Raw genomic sequence first — 17,682 nt, 5'->3', positions numbered from 1 at the left:
GATGGGACAGTGTAGAGGGTGCTTTACTCTATATCTAACCCATGCTGTACCTGCCCTGGGAGTGTTTGATGGGGACAGTGTAGAGGGAGCTTTACTCTGTATCTAACCCGTGCTGTACCTGCCCTGGGAGTGTTTGATGGGACAGTGTAGAGGGTGCTTTACTCTATATCTAACCCATGCTGTACCTGCCCTGGGAGTGTTTGATGGGACAGTGTAGAGGGAGCTTTACTCTGTATCTAACCCGTGCTGTACCTGCCCTGGGAGTGTTTGATGGGGCAGTGTAGAGGGAGCTTTACTCTGTATCTAACCTGTAGTGTATGTACTTTGCAGAAGGAACTATGGCCTAGAAATTCAGTTTGCACAGTTTTGGGGCGCTAAAGTCGGGCGTTCGGTAAATTTAGCGCCCGCCGGAAACTGCAGGCAACCGCGCCGAAATTCAGTGGTTTTGGCCAAGAGTTTTGGCGAGCGCTGAAACCGGCGTTGCAATGCTCGGTTCCGGCGCTAAACCGGCGCTGCGGCCTGATAACGCCGACAGCAGACACCCTGACGCCGGCCTGCTCTTAAAGGGGGAAGGGTCAACTTTGACTGCTGCCACGCCCTGCACACTGGAGCCCTGCTGCTAGGCCTCAACAGTGCTGGTGGGACAAAATAGCGCCAGAACAGATGGAGACGGCCCGTGAAAGAGCCCAGCGCTTCTCAGACCATGCACTGAGGGTGCTGATTGATGCTGTCCCGGAGAGAAGACCCATCTTGTGCCCGGACAATGGCAGAAAGGCTCCCAGGAGAGAGTTCAGGAAAGCCTGGAGGAGCATCGGACGCAGGGTCTCCTCAAACTCAGATGTGCCCAGGACTGCGGACCAGTGCCGCAAAAAGTTCAATGACCTCTGTCGGCTGGTGAAGGTGAGTACCCTTTCCACTGTCCTCCTCATCCTTGCATGTGAGCCTCACACTATGGGCAAAGGGACCTGAAAGGCATAATGGGCAGCCCTCCTCACGCAGCAATGCCACTGGCATGATCATCAGCAGCACTTTCTGCACTGACCACACTGGCCAGGCTATTCCACCATGGGAGGCAGTACACACAGCAACAGGGCACCACACTGTACTTCGAGTCCGTCCTTTCTCTTGCAGGCCAAGCTGGCAAGAAATGCGCGCAGCCGGCTGGAGACCGGTGATGGACGGCCCCACTACCAGGCTCTAAGTGCTCTGGAGGAGAGCGTCGCTGGACTCCTGCGTCCCCGGGTGACTGGCCCTGTAGCCATCGGGGATGCCGACCCTGTGCTGGAAGCCACTGGTAAGGAGATGACCGCTTGCAGCTCTCTCGTTGCCCTAGTGCTTCCGATCTAAATCCTTTCCCACTGACGGACAAATGCGCATAATGCCACCGCTCAGGCGTCCCTCGCTGACGCCCTGTCCTCACTTTAAAGCTACTCTTGTGCCTTCCTGCTTTCAGCTGCTGAGGAGGAGGTGGTCCCTGAGGCGCCGGGTGCCAGGCCCTTGGAGGAGGAGGACGTCCAGGACGAGGAGGAAGCCGGGCCATCGGGCGAGCCCTCAGCCGTGCCAGGGGATGGCAATGAAGGGGGGACGTCTGGCATGCAGGAGAGCCAGGGGGAGGTGTTGCAGGGGAGGGCAGATCCTGCTTGCAGTGGGGTCCAGGCAGGCGGCAGGGGTCGGCCAGCTCGGCCGGCTTCTCCCCAGCTGCAGAGTCCTCTCTCCAGTCCGGAGAGTGGCCTCGGCCAGGAGGTGCGCCTCCTGCAAGAGATCTCGGTGGCGTCTGACCGGCGCCACCATGAGTTCATGGGGGTTGTGCAGCAGATGCCGCATGCCATCGAGTCCCTGGCTCAGAGTGTGGCAGCATTCGGCCAATCACAGGCCAGGGGGGTGGAGCAACTGGCCGCAGCGCACGCACTGCAGGAGGAGAGTCGCCAGAGAGGTGGTTCCCTCGAAACACTGTCACAGCAGCTGGAGGCACATACCCGGGCAGTGCGGTCACTGACTTCTGCCACACTCGCTTTGACGCAGAGGCGTCGCACCCGCACCCGCCGCCCTGCTGCAACACAGCGGCCTGGCCTCCAGCACATAGCTGCGCCAGCTGAACTGCCAGGCCGGACGACTGCCACTGTGTCTGCTGAGCCTCGCGCGCCTGGCAGCAGCCAGCTTGCCCCCCTTGGAGCATCCGACACTGCCACTCCCCCAGCCAGGGTGCGAGGAGCTGCTGCTGCCACTGATGCTGGCCAGCCACAGCCGAACCAGTCAGCAGCCGGCCCCTCCCGGGACGTGCGTCGTGTTGGCCGACCCCCAAGGCCATCTGTCGCGACGCATGGGGGCCCTCATGAGCCTTCCCCCAGCCTTGAGGCCGCCACAGGGCCCACGTTGAGGCGGAGCAGTAGGCCGGGCAGGGGCCGGGGAAGGCTCTCTAAGGACTCGCCCTCTCGGCACAGCCGCTAGAGTGTGGTCTCTGCGGCATTGTATATATGGGGGGGATTGTGTTTTGGGGCCTGATTTTTGTGGATGGCCGAAATTGAAGGCATTTTGTGTTTTTATGGGGGTCTTTCTGTTGGCGAGGGGGGCCCTTTTTTTGTTACGGCCAATGTTGAAGGCCATGTGGATGGCCAACTTTTGTTAGTCCTCCCCAGGTTGGGGGAGTGACATTTGTTTGTGACTGTTTTTTGGGTGTGTTCTGTGTTTTTGAGTTTCATGTGGGAAGGGGCCTCAGTTTGTTAAATAAAGGTTTTTATTTATTCAGCTTGTCCAGGTGTCATGTTTCAAGTGTTTGCTGCGTTAACCGGCTGACGGCTTCTGGAGCGGCTCCCTTCAGGTGCGCTCATTCCCACAGGCCATTCCCTCACAGCGGGCCAAGAAGTGTCGAGCAATAAGCCCCCGGCGTACGGCCCTTGGGCCTTCTGGCCCCCTCCTGGCCTGCTCCTCCTCCTCCTCCCCCTCCTCCTCCTGATGGTCCTCCTGCTCGTCCTCCTCAGGTGGTGGTGCAATGCCAGGTGGCAGTGCCTGCGTCCGGCGGATAGCCAGGTTGTGCAGCATGCAGCACACGACGACGAACTGGGACACTCTATCCGGCGAATACTGTAGAGAGCCGCCGGAGCGATCCAGGCAGCGGAAGCGTTGCTTGAGGACGCCTATGGTTTGCTCTATGACGTTCCTTGTTGCTTGATGGCTTTCGTTGTATGAGTCCTCCGCTGGGGTCCTGGGCGCGCGGAGCGGGGTCATGAGCCATGTGCACAAAGGGTAGCCCTTGTCCCCGATAAGCCATCCCCTTGGTGGAGGCTGTGCCTGGAACATGTCAGCCACAGTAGTCTGACGCAGGATAAAAGCATCGTGGCTGCTTCCTGGGAAGCGGGCATTGACAGCTAGGATGCGCTGCCTGTGGTCACACACCAGCTGCACATTGAGGGAATGGTAGCCCTTGCGGTTGCGGTAAACCTCGGGATTGTCTATAGGTGCCCGCATAGCCACATGCGTGCAGTCAATGGCGCCCTGCACCATGGGGAAGCCCGCGATCCTGCCAAATCCCACTGCACGCTGCTGCTGCCTCTGTTGGGTCATGGGGAAGGAGATGAACTGGTGTCTCCTCGCGAACAGTGCATCGGTGACCTGCCGGATGCAGCGATGTACGGCGAACTGGGAGATGTTCGCGATGTCACCAGCAGCGGCTTGGAACGAGCCACTTGCATAAAAGCTGAGAGCCACCGTGACCTTCACTTCCACCGAGAGAGACGTCCTGGACATGAGCTGTGGCTGCAAATCTGCGTGAAGCAGCTGGCAGATCTCTCCAACCACCTCCCTTCTGAAGCGCAGCCTCTTTACACAAAGTGCCACAGACATGGTGACATAGGACACCTGCTGCCAGTATTGCCTGGGTGCGTAAGGCCTACGTTGGCGACGCCTGATGGCCCTTCTGTGTCTACGCATGGCTGCCCGTCTCTCACAGCGTCTGCGAGCCCTCCGCACATAATGCTGCAACTCAATGTTGGCCCCCCATGCAGCCCCCATAATCAAGGTCGCAACAGTGAAATCAGCAAGAGTCAAATGTCAAAGCACTGGCCAGAAGCCAGAAAGACCTCTCCTATCTTGTCCCAAATCTGGAATCTCTGTCCCTTGGTCTCTGTGTAGAAATCCAAAGCAGTGAAGTCATTGCAGCAAAATGGCTGGGCTTTATAGGTCAGTGGAGGTGCCCTTTAATTTGCGCTCCCCGAGGCCCACAGGGCCTCTGCAACGTTCCATTTTACAATTCCTAATAGCGCCATGCCCACATTGGGCGGGCGCCACTCAATTTCCGGGTTGGGGCGCTAAAACAGCGTTGCGCGAGGATATGACGTCATAAGCCGCGCGCGCACCCGAGCGGGCGCTAACACTTTGCGCCGGCGCTAAATCTCAAATGAATTTGGGCGTCGGCGCAGATCGGACTGCATTCCGGCGCTAAGGCTTTATCGACGGAAATATAGCCCTTTTTTGGCGTTAGCGCCTGGCGCAGCCAACTGAATTTCTAGGCCTATATTCTGCAGCCCCTGTATACTGCAGTACCAGTAGTGACCACCCCTGTATGTAAGCCTGTGTAGTAACTTTTGCATAGTAGTTCCAGGTTGTCTCCACTCAGTAAAGACCTGTTATAACCAACTCCTGCAGTCCGTGTCTCAATTACACACGGACATAATACTGGCGACGAGCAGATCCGAACTTACCTACAGTCTGCACCACCTCATGGGGATCCATCCCTGAAGCGAAGTTATCAGAGGTCGAGGCCAGAAGGAAGAAAGAAAAAAATAAATAAAATGAACAGAAGAAACGGGCGTCAACCGTGGGCATCCGCCTCTGATTCATCGGAGTTGAAGATTTGCAGGAGAGGCTGTCGAGAGCGGGGCTTGGTTATCCTGTCGATGGTGTTTCAGCTAATCGGGTTGGTGGCAGGTAGTACACTGATCCTTCCTGGGCTGCGGCGGTCTAGAGCTCGATCGGGTGGCTTTTCAACGGGGCCGAGCAGCGTTGTCGGGAAGAGGAGAGAGAGAGAGGGTGGACCACACAGGGCGCGGCCGGTGCTACGAAGCCGGGCAGCGTACAGACCCGAGAAGAGGGAGGCAAGTGTCCCACAGGGTTGCTCTGACGACGGGGAAATAATAAAAATTAGAAGCGCAGAAAGCCGCGAGGAGCTGCAGTTTGCCACGGGAACCGCGGAGAGCGGCGTTAGCAGCAGCGTGGGGGGGAAGTGCGCGAAGACCATAGGGCGTCGCCATCAAGGCATAAAAACGCCAGCAACAGCGCTAGCAGCAGCGGAGGAGACAGAAAGCGTGGGAGGCGCCATCTTAATCCAGCGGGGAAGAAGGCAAAGCGCGGGAGGCGCCATTTTGTTAAATCGGGGAAGAAGGCAAAGCGCGGGAGGCGCCATCTTAGATTTCCAAGATGCCGAAGACTGGCAATATCACTGCCTTCGATAATGCAATAGAAGACTGGACCACGTATGTGGAAAGAGTCGAGGTATATTGCGAGGCAAACGAAGTAGCCAATGAGAAAAAGGCATCGGTACTACTAAACTTAATGGGCGCAAGAACGTACGGCCTATTGCGGAACCTGATTACTCCAGCCAAACCGAAGGCGAAGAGTTTTAACGAAATTGTTGATATCCTACAGGAACACCTAAATCCTACACCGCTGCTGATAGCAGAAAGATTTAAATTCCACAGGAGAAATCAGCATAAAGATGAGAGCAATGCTGATTACCTTACGGAACTACGCCAGCTATCAAAGCACTGCCAGTTCGGAGCAGGACTGGCAGATACCCTACGGGACAAATTTGTCTGTGGACTCCTGAGTGAAGGAACCCAGAAGAGGTTACTCTCAGAGAAAGAGCTGATGCTAGATAAGGCTTTCAGCATGGCAGTATCGTACGAAGCAGCAGCAAGGGGAGCTGCGGAAATACAGCAAAAGCCACAGGAATACGGCACCCACGAAATGACACGGGGATTCGAAAAATGTTATCCCTGTGGCAGAACAACCCATGACCAGAAGGACTGCCGGTTCAAGGAGAAAATATGCAGGCAATGCGGAAAGATGGGACACATCGCATGAGTTTGCAGGTCTGGGAAGAAGACTAACGACAACAAAAAGGCTACTAAGGAACAGTACAGGAAAGTACAAAAGATGACGGACAGTAGTTCCGAAGACCAGAAGAGCGATAGTGAATCCGGGAGCAAGAGACTAAGCTGTCTCAAACTTCACAACGTAATCGCAAAAGAGGATCACCGAACCATTTGGGTTACCCTCATGATAGCAGGGTCCCAAGTCAAAATGGAATTGGATACAGGATCAGCTCTGACTGTCATGAATCGACGAGACTACGAGCGGCTATTCTCACACATACCCTTGAAAGAGACATCCATTGTCTTGAAGACGTATACGGGGCAAAAAGTATACCCCAGAGGAAAAATAAGGGTGCCTGTCGAATACAACGGCAAGGAAATACAGAAATTGTATCTGTACATACTGCAAGATGGTGGACCACCGTTATTGGGACATGAATGGATCAGAAAGATAAGTTTAGACTGGCACTCCATTCAGGCACTGTCGGTGGCTGGTAAAAAGGATGATGCCGTCACTCCTGGACGATTGTCAACAATCTTAGCTAACGCCAAAGAGATATTTCAACAAGAACTGGGAACTCTTAAAGGCGTAACCGCCTCGATAAAAATAGAAGAGAATGCAATTCCCAAGTTTTTCAAAGCAAGACCGGTACCATATGCAATTCGCCCAGCCGTCGAGGCAGAGCTGGAGAATCTGGAGAATGCAGGCGTGTTATCTAAGGTAGACTGGAGCGAGTGGGCGACACCCATCGTTCCTGTCATGAAGAAAACGTTAAACAATAAGTCTGAGGAGCCAAGGAAGGTTTGCATCTGTGGGGACTTCAAGGTGACGGTGAACCCTGTCCTTCACACAGTACAATATCCTCTTCCGAGGATAGAAGATATTTTCGCCTCACTATCTGGAGGGAAGCGTTTTACAAAAATTGACCTAGCACAAGCATATTTGCAGATGGAGGTTGAAGAATCCTCTAGGAAGTATCTCACGATAAACACTCACAAAGGTCTTTACCAGTATAATCGACTGGTATTCGGAGTAGCATCAGCTCCGGCGATATGGCAAAGAGCGATGGAACAAGTCCTGCAAGGGATTCCAGGGACTCAGTGTTACTTGGACAACATCCTAGTGACAGGTGAAGATGACAGTGAACACCTTGCCAACCTAGAGCAGGTGCTCACTAGACTAAGAGAACATGGGCTACGAGCCAATCGCCCCAAGTGCGAGTTTTTTAAGAAACAGATATCGTATTGTGGCCACGTGATTGATGAAGAGGGGTTACATAAGTCCCCTGACAAAATTGAAGCGGTTGTTAAGGCTCCAGTGACTGAAAATGTGTCGCAACTGAGGTCATTCCTTGGATTGGTGAATTACTACCATAAGTTTTTGCCGAATTTGTCCACAATTCTGCACCCACTGAACGCCCTACTACAAACTGGAGTAGCATGGAAATGGAGCGATGAATGTAAGCGGGCCTTTCAGAAGAGTAAGGACCTAATCACTTCAAGAGAAGTATTGGCTCACTACAACCCATCACTACCGATAAGACTGGAGTGTGATGCGTCTCCCTACGGCATTGGAGCGGTACTGTCACATAAATTCCTTGATGGTTCAGAGAGGCCGATAGCTTTTGCGTCACGCTCGTTAACTGCAGCCGAGCGTAACTACGCCCAGATTGACAGAGAGGCCCTCAGCCTGGTGTGGGGGGTGAAGAAGTTCAATCACTACCTGCACGGTCAGAAATTTACTCTACTAACTGATCATCAACCTCTTGTCTCCATTTTCAACCCTCAGAAGGGCGTACCGATAATGACAGCACAACGGCTACAGAGGTGGTCCCTTTTCCTAGGGGCACACCAATATGACATCGAGTACAAAGGAACTAAACAGCATGGGAATGCTGATGGATTGTCGCGCCTACCGTTGCCGACGGTGGAAGAAGCACCTGCAGTGGATCCAGTGGAGATATTCCACTCGACCATAGTCAAATGTCTCCCTGTGACGAATGCAAACATAGAAAAGGAAACACGAAATGACCCGACACTCTCCTGGGTCTATGATTTAACGGTGAAGGGATGGCCAGCACATGGCGAACCACTGCTGCCAGCATTCTCGCCGAGACGAGAACAGCTGTCAGTGTGCAGAGGAACCTTGATGTGTGGATCCAGAGTAGTAATTCCACCCAAATTGAAGGATAGAGTGCTCAATGAGCTTCATGAGGGTCATCTGGGAGGGGTAAAAATGAAGAACTTAGCCAGAGCGTTTGTGTGGTGGCCGGGAATCGATAGAGAAATCGAAGAGATGACCAAGAGCTGTACAGGATGCCAGAAGGTCCAAAACGCCCCACCACAAGCCCCTCTACATCCATGGGAGTGGCCCTCATCTCCATGGCAAAGGGTGCACATTGATTTTGCTGGTCCATTTATGGACTCGATGTTTTTAATTGCGGTGGATGCACATTCAAAGTGGCCAGAGGTAATAAAAATGTCCTCAACCACCACAGAAAAAACTATCACAGTCTTACGAACCATATTCGCCAGAAATGGGCTGCCTGAACAGATTTGCTCTGACAATGGACCACAGTTTGTGTCTGAAGAGTTCCGGAGGTTCTTAAAGAACAACGGTGTTAAGCATTACACATCCGCCCCATATCATCCAGCCACCAATGGATTGGCTGAGAGGTTCGTTCAAACATTCAAGAAGGCTATCAAGGCAATGTGTAATGAAGACATACCTCTACAACACAAGGTGGATAACTTCCTGTTTGCCTGCCGGAATGCGACACATGCGGTTACCAACCAAACTCCAGCCATGATGATCTTCAATCGAAGACTACGATGCCGCTTGGATTTGGTTAAGCCAAACATCAGAAGAGATGTGGAGAACAGGCAGTTTCAGAATATGAATGAAAGGCTGACCAGGAGTTTTAAGATAGGCCAACCAGTTTTGGCCCGGGACTACAGCACAGAGAAATGGCAGCCAGGAACGATCTGCACATGGCAAGGACCTCTAATGTATACCGTGGACGTTGGAGAGAGCATTGTAAGAAGCCATGCTGACCAGATTCTAGAGTCACTGGAAAACGTCAATTCCACACCACGATCCGATACACCTGGCGATGCAACTGAAGTACCAATTGCATCTACCTCAGAATCGGTGATATTGGAAGCAGACGAACCAAACAACGACGTTGATCCCGAATCAACTTTGCCAGAAGAACCTGATACCCCAAAGAGGCGTTATCCAGACAGAATCAGGAAGCCTCCTCAAAGACTGAACTTATAATTGCTTAACTTCAACTAATGTATCTAGCAACTGTAATTGTAAATATGTTCTTTAATTATTAATCGAATGTTATGTACTGTTTAGCTAAAAGGGGAGGAATTGTTGTGTATGTACTTTGCAGAAGGAACTATATTCTGCAGCCCCTGTATACTGCAGTACCAGTAGTGACCACCCCTGTATATAAGCCTGTGTAGTAACTTTTGCATAGTAGTTCCAGGTTGTCTCCACTCAGTAAAGACCTGTTATAACCAACTCCTGCAGTCCGTGTCTCAATTACACACGGACATAATATAACCCGTGCTGTACCTGCCCTGGAAGTGTTTGATGGGACAGTGTAGAGGGAGCTTTACTTTGTATCTAACCCGTGCTGTACCTGCCCTGGGAGTGTTTGATGGGGCAGTGTAGAGGGAGATTTACTCTCTATCTAACCTGTGCTGTACCTGCCCTGGGAGTGTTTGATGGGACAGTGTAGAGGGAGCTTTACTCTGTATCTAACCCATGCTGTACCTGCCTCGGGAGTGTTTGATGGGACAGTGTAGAAGGAGCTTTACTCTGTATCTAACCCGTGCTGTGTCTGCCCTGGGAGTGTTTGATGGGGACAGTGTAGAGGGAGCTTTACTCTGTATCTAACCCGTGCTGTATCTGCCCTGGGAGTGTTTGATGGGATAGTGTAGAGGAAGCTTTACTCTGTATCTAACCCGTGCTGTACCTGCCCTGGGAGTGTATGACGGGGATAGTGTAGAGGGAGCTTTACTCTGTATCTAACCCGTGCTGTACCTGCCCTGGGAGTGTTTGATGGGATAGTGTAGATACATAGATACATAGAAGATAGGAGCAGGAGTAGGCCATTCGGCCCTTCGTGCCTGCTCCGCCATTTAATGAGATCATGGCTGATCCTTTAATTCAGTATCCCGTCCCCGCCTTCTCTCCGTAACCCTTAACCCCTTTTGCCCGTAGAAATATATCTAATTCCCTCTTAAATATATTTAATGAGCTGGCGTACACTGCCCTCTGTGGCAATGAGTTCCACAGGTTCACCACTCTCTGAGTGAAGAAATTCCCCCTCATCTCTGTCCTAAATGGTTTAGCCCTTATCCTTAAATTATGTCCTCTAGTTCTGTTCTCACCCGCCAAGGGAAACATTCCTTCTGCATCCAGTCTGTCTAGACCTGTCAGAATTTTATACACTTCTATGAGGTCCCCTCTCAATCTTCTAAACTCCAGTGTGTACATCCCTAAACTACATAGTCTCTCCTCATAGGTCATTCCCGCCATTCCTGGTATCAGCCTGGTGAATCGCCGCTGCACCCCCTCCATGGCAAGAACATCCTTCCTCAGATGAGGCGACCAAAACTGTACACAGTACTCGAGGTGTGGTCTCACCAGTGCCCTGTACAGCTGCAGCAAGGTATCCCTGTTCCTGTATTCTAACCCTTTTGCTATGAAGGCCAGCATACCGTTTGCCTTCTTGACCGCCTGTTGCACCTGCATGCTCGCCTTCAGTGACTGGTGTACAAGAACACCCAGGTCTCTCTGTACTTCCCCCTCTCCCAATCTATTGCCATTTAAATAATAATTTGCCCTCCCGTTCCTGCACCCAAGGTGGATAACTTCGCACTTGTCCACATTATAGTGCATCTGCCATTTATCCGCCCAATCGCCCAGTCTGTCCAAATCGCTCTGGAGCTTCCTGGTCTCTTCCTCTGAGCCCACCCCACCTCCTAGTTTAGTGTCGTCTGCAAATTTGGAAATGCTGCATCCGACTCCCTGATCCAGGTCATTAATGTAAATTGTGAACAGCTGGGGGCCCAGGACAGATCCCTGTGGTACCCCACTTGTTACTGCCTGCCATTCAGAAAATGAGCCGTTTATTCCAACTCTCTGTTTTCTATCTGACAGCCAGTTCCCTATCCACGCCAAAACTTTCCCCTTTATCCCATGAGCCTCAATTTTCCATGCTAATCTTTTATGTGGGACCTTATCGAAGGCCTTTTGGAAGTCCAGGTACACCACATCTACTGGCTCTCCCCCATCTATTCTACCAGTTACTCCCTCAAAAAATTCCAATAGATTAGTCAAGCACGATTTACCCTTTGTAAATCCATGTTGACTCTGTCCTATCCTGTCCCCATTTGCTAAGTGCTCCGCTATTTCATCCTTAATGATGGACTCCAGCATTTTGCCCACAACTGATGTAAGGCTTACAGGTCTGTAATTACCTGCTTTTTCCCTACCCCCCTTTTTGAATAGTGGGGTAACGTTAGCTACCCTCCAATCCATCGGCACTGTTCCCGAGTCTAATGAATTCTGAAAAATCATCCTTAGTGCATCCGCTATCTCTAGGGCCACCTCCTTCAGTACCCTAGGATGCATGTTATCAGGCCCTGGGGATTTGTCCACCTTCAATCCCTTTAGCTTCCTTAACACCATATCCTTAGAGATATTGATTTGCGTCAGTTCCTCCTTTGCCAATGTCCCTATTTTTCCCGATATCCCAGGGAGGTTTTTTGTGTCTTCCTTCGTAAAGACTGACCCAAAGTATGCATTTAGTTGATCTGCCATTTCCTTATTTCCCATTATATATTCCCCCGTATCTGACTGCAATGGACCAACTTTGGTTTTCACCAGTCTTTTCCTTTTGATATATTTATAAAAGCTTTTGGAGTTAGTTTTTATATTTTCCGCCAGCTTGTTTTCGTAAGCTATTTTGCCCCTCTTGATCATGCCCTTTGCCCTCCTTTGCTCTATCTTAAACTGTTCCCAATCTTCCGCTCTGGCGCTTTTTTTGGCTATTTTATACGCCCTATCTTTGGATTTTATGCTGTCTCTAATTTCCCCTGTTATCCACGGTTGAGTCACCTTTTTAGATTTCCTTTTATGCCAGATTGGTATAAACAATTTTTGCAATTTTGTCATTCTATCTTTAAATGTTTGCCATTGTTTATCTACCTCCAGTCCTCTCAGGAACGTTGTCCAATCAGACAGTAGAGGGAGCTTTACTCTGTATCTAACCCGTGCTGTGTCTGCCCTGGAAGTGTTTGATGGGGACAGTGTAGAGGGAGCTTTACTCTGTATCTAACCCGTGCTGGACCTGCCCTGGGAGTGTTTGATGGGATAGTGCAGAGGGAGCTTTACTCTGTATTTAACATGCTACATCTGAACTGTGCGTGCTTGTTGGTGATGCTGGGTGCCTGAGATGAAGAATGTTCCATTCCCCTGCAACAACATCCCTCACCTTGATGAACATTACATTGAAAAAGAAAAGCATTTGACCCAAGAGCTTATTTCTAAGTCCTTGAGCACAAACAGCATTATCTACAGTAATATTCAGCGCTTTCTGAATACATTTCTGGCTTTTTGTGTCTGTACCAGAAATTGCATGCACGATTCAGACATTTGCAATAAATTATTTTTCCTATCAGACGTGCTTGCTGGAACGCAATCATGCATTTAAATTACAAGACCGAGATCCAGCTTCAGAGTGATGAATTTACCCATTGCATAATGGTACTCAAATTGCACACAGCGTTCACTGAACAAACCTTTAGAACATGGCCTCTGATATATCCTTTCCGAATCAAGCAACAATGAGCTTTTTCAGCTGTAATGATTAGAGCTAAAAAAAACATCCAAAAATTATAGCACATCGCTGTCTCTAGTCCCACAGCAAGATTCACCCTGTAATTGGATGGTACCAGCTAGCTTTCATTAAAAAACAGCAACTTGTATTTATATAGCGCCTTTAATGTAGTAAAACATCCCAAGGCGCTGCACAGGAGTATTTTAAGACAACAAATTTGACACCGAGCCACATAAGGAGAAATTAGGGCAGGTGACCAAAAGCTTGGTCAAAGAGGTAGGTTTTAAGGAGCGTCTTAAAGGAGGAAAGAGAGGCAGAGAGGCTTAGGTAGGGAATTTCGGAGCTTAGGGCCTAGGCAACAGAAGGCGCGGCCACCAATGATTGAGCGATTATAATCAGGGATGCTCAAGAGGGCAGAATTGGAGGAGCGCAGAGATCTCGGGGGGTTGTGGGGCTGGAGGAGATTGCAGAGATAGGGAGGGGCGAGGGATTTTGAAATTGAGGCGCTGCTTAATCGGGAGCCATGTGTGTCAGCGGGCACAGGGATGATCTTCGAACGAGACTTGGTGCGAGTTAGGACACGGGCAGCCGAGTTTTGGATGACCTCAAGTTTACGTAGGGTGGAATGTGGGAGACCAGCCAGGAGTGCGTTGGAATAGTCAAAGTCTAGAGGTAACAAAGGCATGGATGAGGGTTTCAGCAGCGGATGAGCTGAGGCAAGGACGGAGACGGGCGATGTTACGGAGGTGGAAGTAGGCGGTCTTTGTTATGCTGCGGATATGTGGTCAGAAGCTCATTTCAGGGTCAAATATGACACCAAGGTTGTGAACAGTGTGGTTCAGCAGATGTTAGGGCCTACTTTCATTTGGCCTGACAGTGTGGCAAATAATCACTTGTGCAGGGCACCCAAACTGCAATAGAATCATTGGATATTCCAGCATAGGAGGAGGCCACTCAGCCCATTACTTCTGTGCTGATCCTCTGCAATGAGCTCTCCACTGGGCCCCCTTCACTCGCCCATTCCCCATTCAGCCCATCGCTCCTGTGCTGATCCTCTGCAATGAGCTCTCCACTGGGCCCCCTTCCCTCGCCCATTCCCCATTCAGCCCATCGCTCCTGTGCTAGCTCTCTGAACGAGCTCTCCACTTAGTCCCCTTCCCTCGCCCATTCCCCATTCAGCCCATCGCTCCTGTGCTAGCTCTCTGAACGAGCTCTCCACTTAGTCCCCTTCCCTCGCCCTTTCCCCATTCAGCCCATCGCTCCTGTGCTAGCTCTCTGAACGAGCTCTCCACTTAGTCCCCTTCCCTCGCCCTTTCCCCATTCAGCCCATCGCTCCTGTGCTAGCTCTCTGAACGAGCTCTCCACTGGGTCCCCATCCTCTGCCCTTTCCCTAGCCCCTTTTATTGTTTTCTTTATTCAATACTTATCCACTTCCCTTTTAAAAGCTTTCAGCACTGTTTCTGGTACTATGTTCAAGTCCTAACAACTCTCTGTCTGTAAAAAAAAAAGTCTCCCCTACCTCGTCCTTTGTTCTTTTATGATAGCAATTAAAAATAAAGGCTTTGAAATGATGTGTGGGAGACCAGCGCACAAGTGCTTAAAGCGCTCGTATGAAATTCACTCCTCTGCTATTTTGACCGAGGAGTTCAGAAGTATTGCCTCAGTTGAAATCAGCTTGCCTCAGTTGAACGCACTCTCACCTTGAAGACAAGAAGGTTATGGGTTCAGATCCTGCTTTAGAATTGAGCACATAATCGAGGCTGACTGAGGGAGCGCTGCACTGACAGAGGAAGCTGCCCGTCAGACGAGAGACATGGAACCGGTGCCCCGCTTACAGGCTGTGCTGAATTTAAAAGATCCCGTGGCACGATTCCAGGGAGAGCAGGGAGCTCGCCTGCTGCCCTGGTCAACATCCCTCGCCCGACCAACACGGCCAAGAACTGATTAGAAGCTCGTTCATCTCGTTGCTGTTTCTGGGGTCTTGCTGCTGCCCGTCTCCTCACAGTCGCTGGCACATCAATGTGACTCGTTGCATCTGAAGTGCTTTAGGGTGTTTCTGATAAGTTTGATTAAGTTACCGCATTAATGCATGTCCCTCTTTTCATGTAAACATTTAGGCACCTTAGCTACGAAGGTGGGCTTGAGCGATGATTTGTCACGTAAGGGCTGGCACAATAAGGCTCACATAATGTAAGATAATGGGATAAACGTGTGACAAAGAAGCAAGTAACTACCCTATATACATTTCCCCTGTGCTTCCTGTCTCCTGCTTTGAAGGCACTGGGCCTTGCTGCTCGGCAGTCACGAGGGAACCTGCCCTACAGCACCTCGGCAAAGTAAACATTCCTCGACAGTGAATGGTGGCCAGCTGTTTGACTGTGGGCAGCATCACAGCTAAACCTGACGCCCCCCCCCCGCCCCCATCCTTGCCGAAAGTTAGGGAGAGCATCCACTACTCCAGATCCCGAACAAGTGCACCCCCCCACCCCCCCGACCCCCCCGCCGATTGCATAGACATTGAGCGAGGACGTGATTTCGGCTCAGCACCAGCGCCCCCTTTTAAAGTTAAACAGCCTCCTAGAAATCATGAGCAAAGCTTACCCATGAATAATGATCGCTGGGGGAACACTGCTGTCTCAACAACTGTGTCCCAACAAGCGGTGGCCGCTATCAGCAAACGATGGAGGCACAAACCATGGCATGGCCGCCAATGGTGGAGCGATTCAAATTGGGGATTCAAACTAAGCTCATGGTCTACAGGGCAGTAGTGATACCCGCCCTGCTGTATGCCTCAGAGACATGGACCATGTACAGCAGGCACCTCAAAGCACTGGAGAGGTACCACCAACGCTGCCTCCGCAAGATCCTGCAAATCCATTGGCAGGATAGGCGCACCGACTTCAGTGTTCTCGCTCAGGCCAACATCCCCAGCATCGAAGCTTTGACCATGCTCAATCAGCTACGATGGATGGGTCACATTGTCCGTATGCCCGATACGAGACTCCCAAAACAAGCGCTCTACTCGGAGCTCCGGCACCGCAAGAGAGCCCCAGGTGGGCAGAGGAAACGGTTCAAGGACACCCTCAAAGCCTCCTTGACAAAACATCCCCACCGACACCTGGGAATCCCTGGCCCAAGACCGCACAAAGTGGAGGAGAAGCATCCGGGAAGGCGCCGAACACCTCGAGTCTCTTCGCCTGGAGCAAGCGGAAGCCAAGCGCAGGCAGCGCAAGGAGCGCACGTCAACCCAAGCACCCCACCCACCCGCCCCTTCAACCACCGTCTGCCCCACCTGTGACAGAGACTGTAGGTCCCGCATTGGACTCATCAGTCACCTGAGAACTCATTTTTAATGTGGAAGCAAGTCATCCTCGGTTCCGAGGGACTGCCTAAGAAGAAGAAGAAGCAGGATAAGCAAGAGGCCAGAATTGGAGGAGCGCGGCCATCTCGGAGGAGATTACAGAGATAGGGAGGGGGGGGTGGGGGCGGCGAGGGCCATGGAGGGATTTGAAAACAAGGAGGAGAATTTTAAAATCGAGGCGCTGCTCAACTGAGAGCCAATGGAAGTCAGCGAACACGCCCCTTAATTTGTCAACACGATATAATTGTTTTTAAAGGGCATTGTTTTTGGGAGTAAAGTCGTAGCGTCTCTCATAGACTGTGGATGTAAATAAACACCAGCGGCTGCTCTTGTACAAGGTACTCAGCTACGTGAAGAGCATTCTAAAATGCAGCCTGTGAGAACTCAACAAGCTACTGTACATCTTTCTCTTCCAATTATAGTCATACAGATTATTTGTTAATACAGAAACCAAATCATTCACTATCTCTGTGCTTATGAAGGACCATATGGCGTGGCAGGAAAGCTAACTCAGCAGCAATGGTTCTGTGTTCAGTGGCTGTTAGCTGATGGAGCAGGTTTTTTGCAAGATTTATTGTGGTGGGAACACAGAATCCTTTAGGAACAACACCAAGGGCATTCGGCTTAACAACCCATCTCTTTGTGATAGATTAACCCCCACCTATATCTGCCATCTCACCCTATCCCTCATCCCCTTATAGAATCATAGAAATTTACGGCATAGAAGGAGGCAAATGGTATGTTGGCCTTCGTAGCGAGAGGGTTTGAGTACAGGAGCACGGATGTCTTGCTGCAGTTGTACAGGGCATTGGTGAGACCACACCTTGAGTATTGTGTGCAGTTTTGGTCGCCTTATCTGAGGAAGGATGTTCTTGCCATGGAGGGAGTGCGGCGAAGATTCACCAGACTGATACCTGGGATGGCAGGAATGACATAAGAGGAGAGATTGGGTCGATTGGGCTTATACTCGCTGGAGTTTAGAAGAATGAGAGGGGATCTCATTGAAACTTATAAAATTCTAACAGGACTAGACAGAGTAGATGCAGGAAGGATGTTCCTGATGGCGGGGGAGTCCAGAACCAGGGGTCACAGTCTAAGGATAAGGGGTAAGCCATTTAGGACAGAGATGAGGAGGAATTTCTTCACCCAGAGTGGTGAGCCTGTGGAATTCTCTACCACACAAGGCAGTAGAGGCCAATTCATTAAATATATTCAAGAAGGAGTTGGATATATTTCTTAAGGCTAAAGGGATCAAGGGATATGGGGAGAAGGCAGGGACAGGGTACTGAATTTGGATGATCAGCCATGATCGCATTGAATGGCGGAGCAGGCTCGAGGGGCCGAATGGCCTACTCCTGCTCCTATCTTCTAT

General features: G+C 50.9%; 2 protein-coding genes across 3 annotated transcripts in view; one reads left to right on the top strand and one right to left on the bottom strand.

The window, feature by feature from the left end:
- LOC147097912 (netrin receptor UNC5D-like) overlaps window positions 1–17,682 on the bottom strand; it is a 743,147-nt gene that overhangs the window by 154,629 nt on the left and 570,836 nt on the right. The window lies entirely within an intron of this gene.
- Window positions 741–14,654, top strand: LOC147097915 (uncharacterized). Its single transcript, XM_085970781.1, has 3 exons — window positions 741–1,294; window positions 1,454–1,846; window positions 14,494–14,654. The coding sequence occupies exons 1-3, from the start codon at window positions 1,066–1,068 to the stop codon at window positions 14,652–14,654; spliced, it is 783 nt and encodes a 260-aa protein (XP_085826907.1). The 5' UTR covers window positions 741–1,065.

This window comes from Somniosus microcephalus, chromosome 30 (genome assembly GCF_052327205.1).
Source record: "Somniosus microcephalus isolate GS21.2 chromosome 30, FLI_Smic_1.0, whole genome shotgun sequence".
Lineage (NCBI taxonomy): Eukaryota > Metazoa > Chordata > Chondrichthyes > Squaliformes > Somniosidae > Somniosus > Somniosus microcephalus.
Note: the sequence above shows the minus strand (reverse complement) of the source record. Positions and strands in the feature narration are given on the sequence as shown.

Coding starts and splice junctions, on each gene's coding strand:
- LOC147097915 (XM_085970781.1), top strand. CDS start 1,066: ATGGGAGGCAGTACACACAGCAACAGGGCACCACACTGTACTTCGAGT. Junction 1,295..1,453: donor CCCTGTGCTGGAAGCCACTG/GTAAGGAGATGA, acceptor TCCTGCTTTCAG/CTGCTGAGGAGGAGGTGGTC. Junction 1,847..14,493: donor CATCGAGTCCCTGGCTCAGA/GTGTGGCAGCAT, acceptor CTTTTATGATAG/CAATTAAAAATAAAGGCTTT.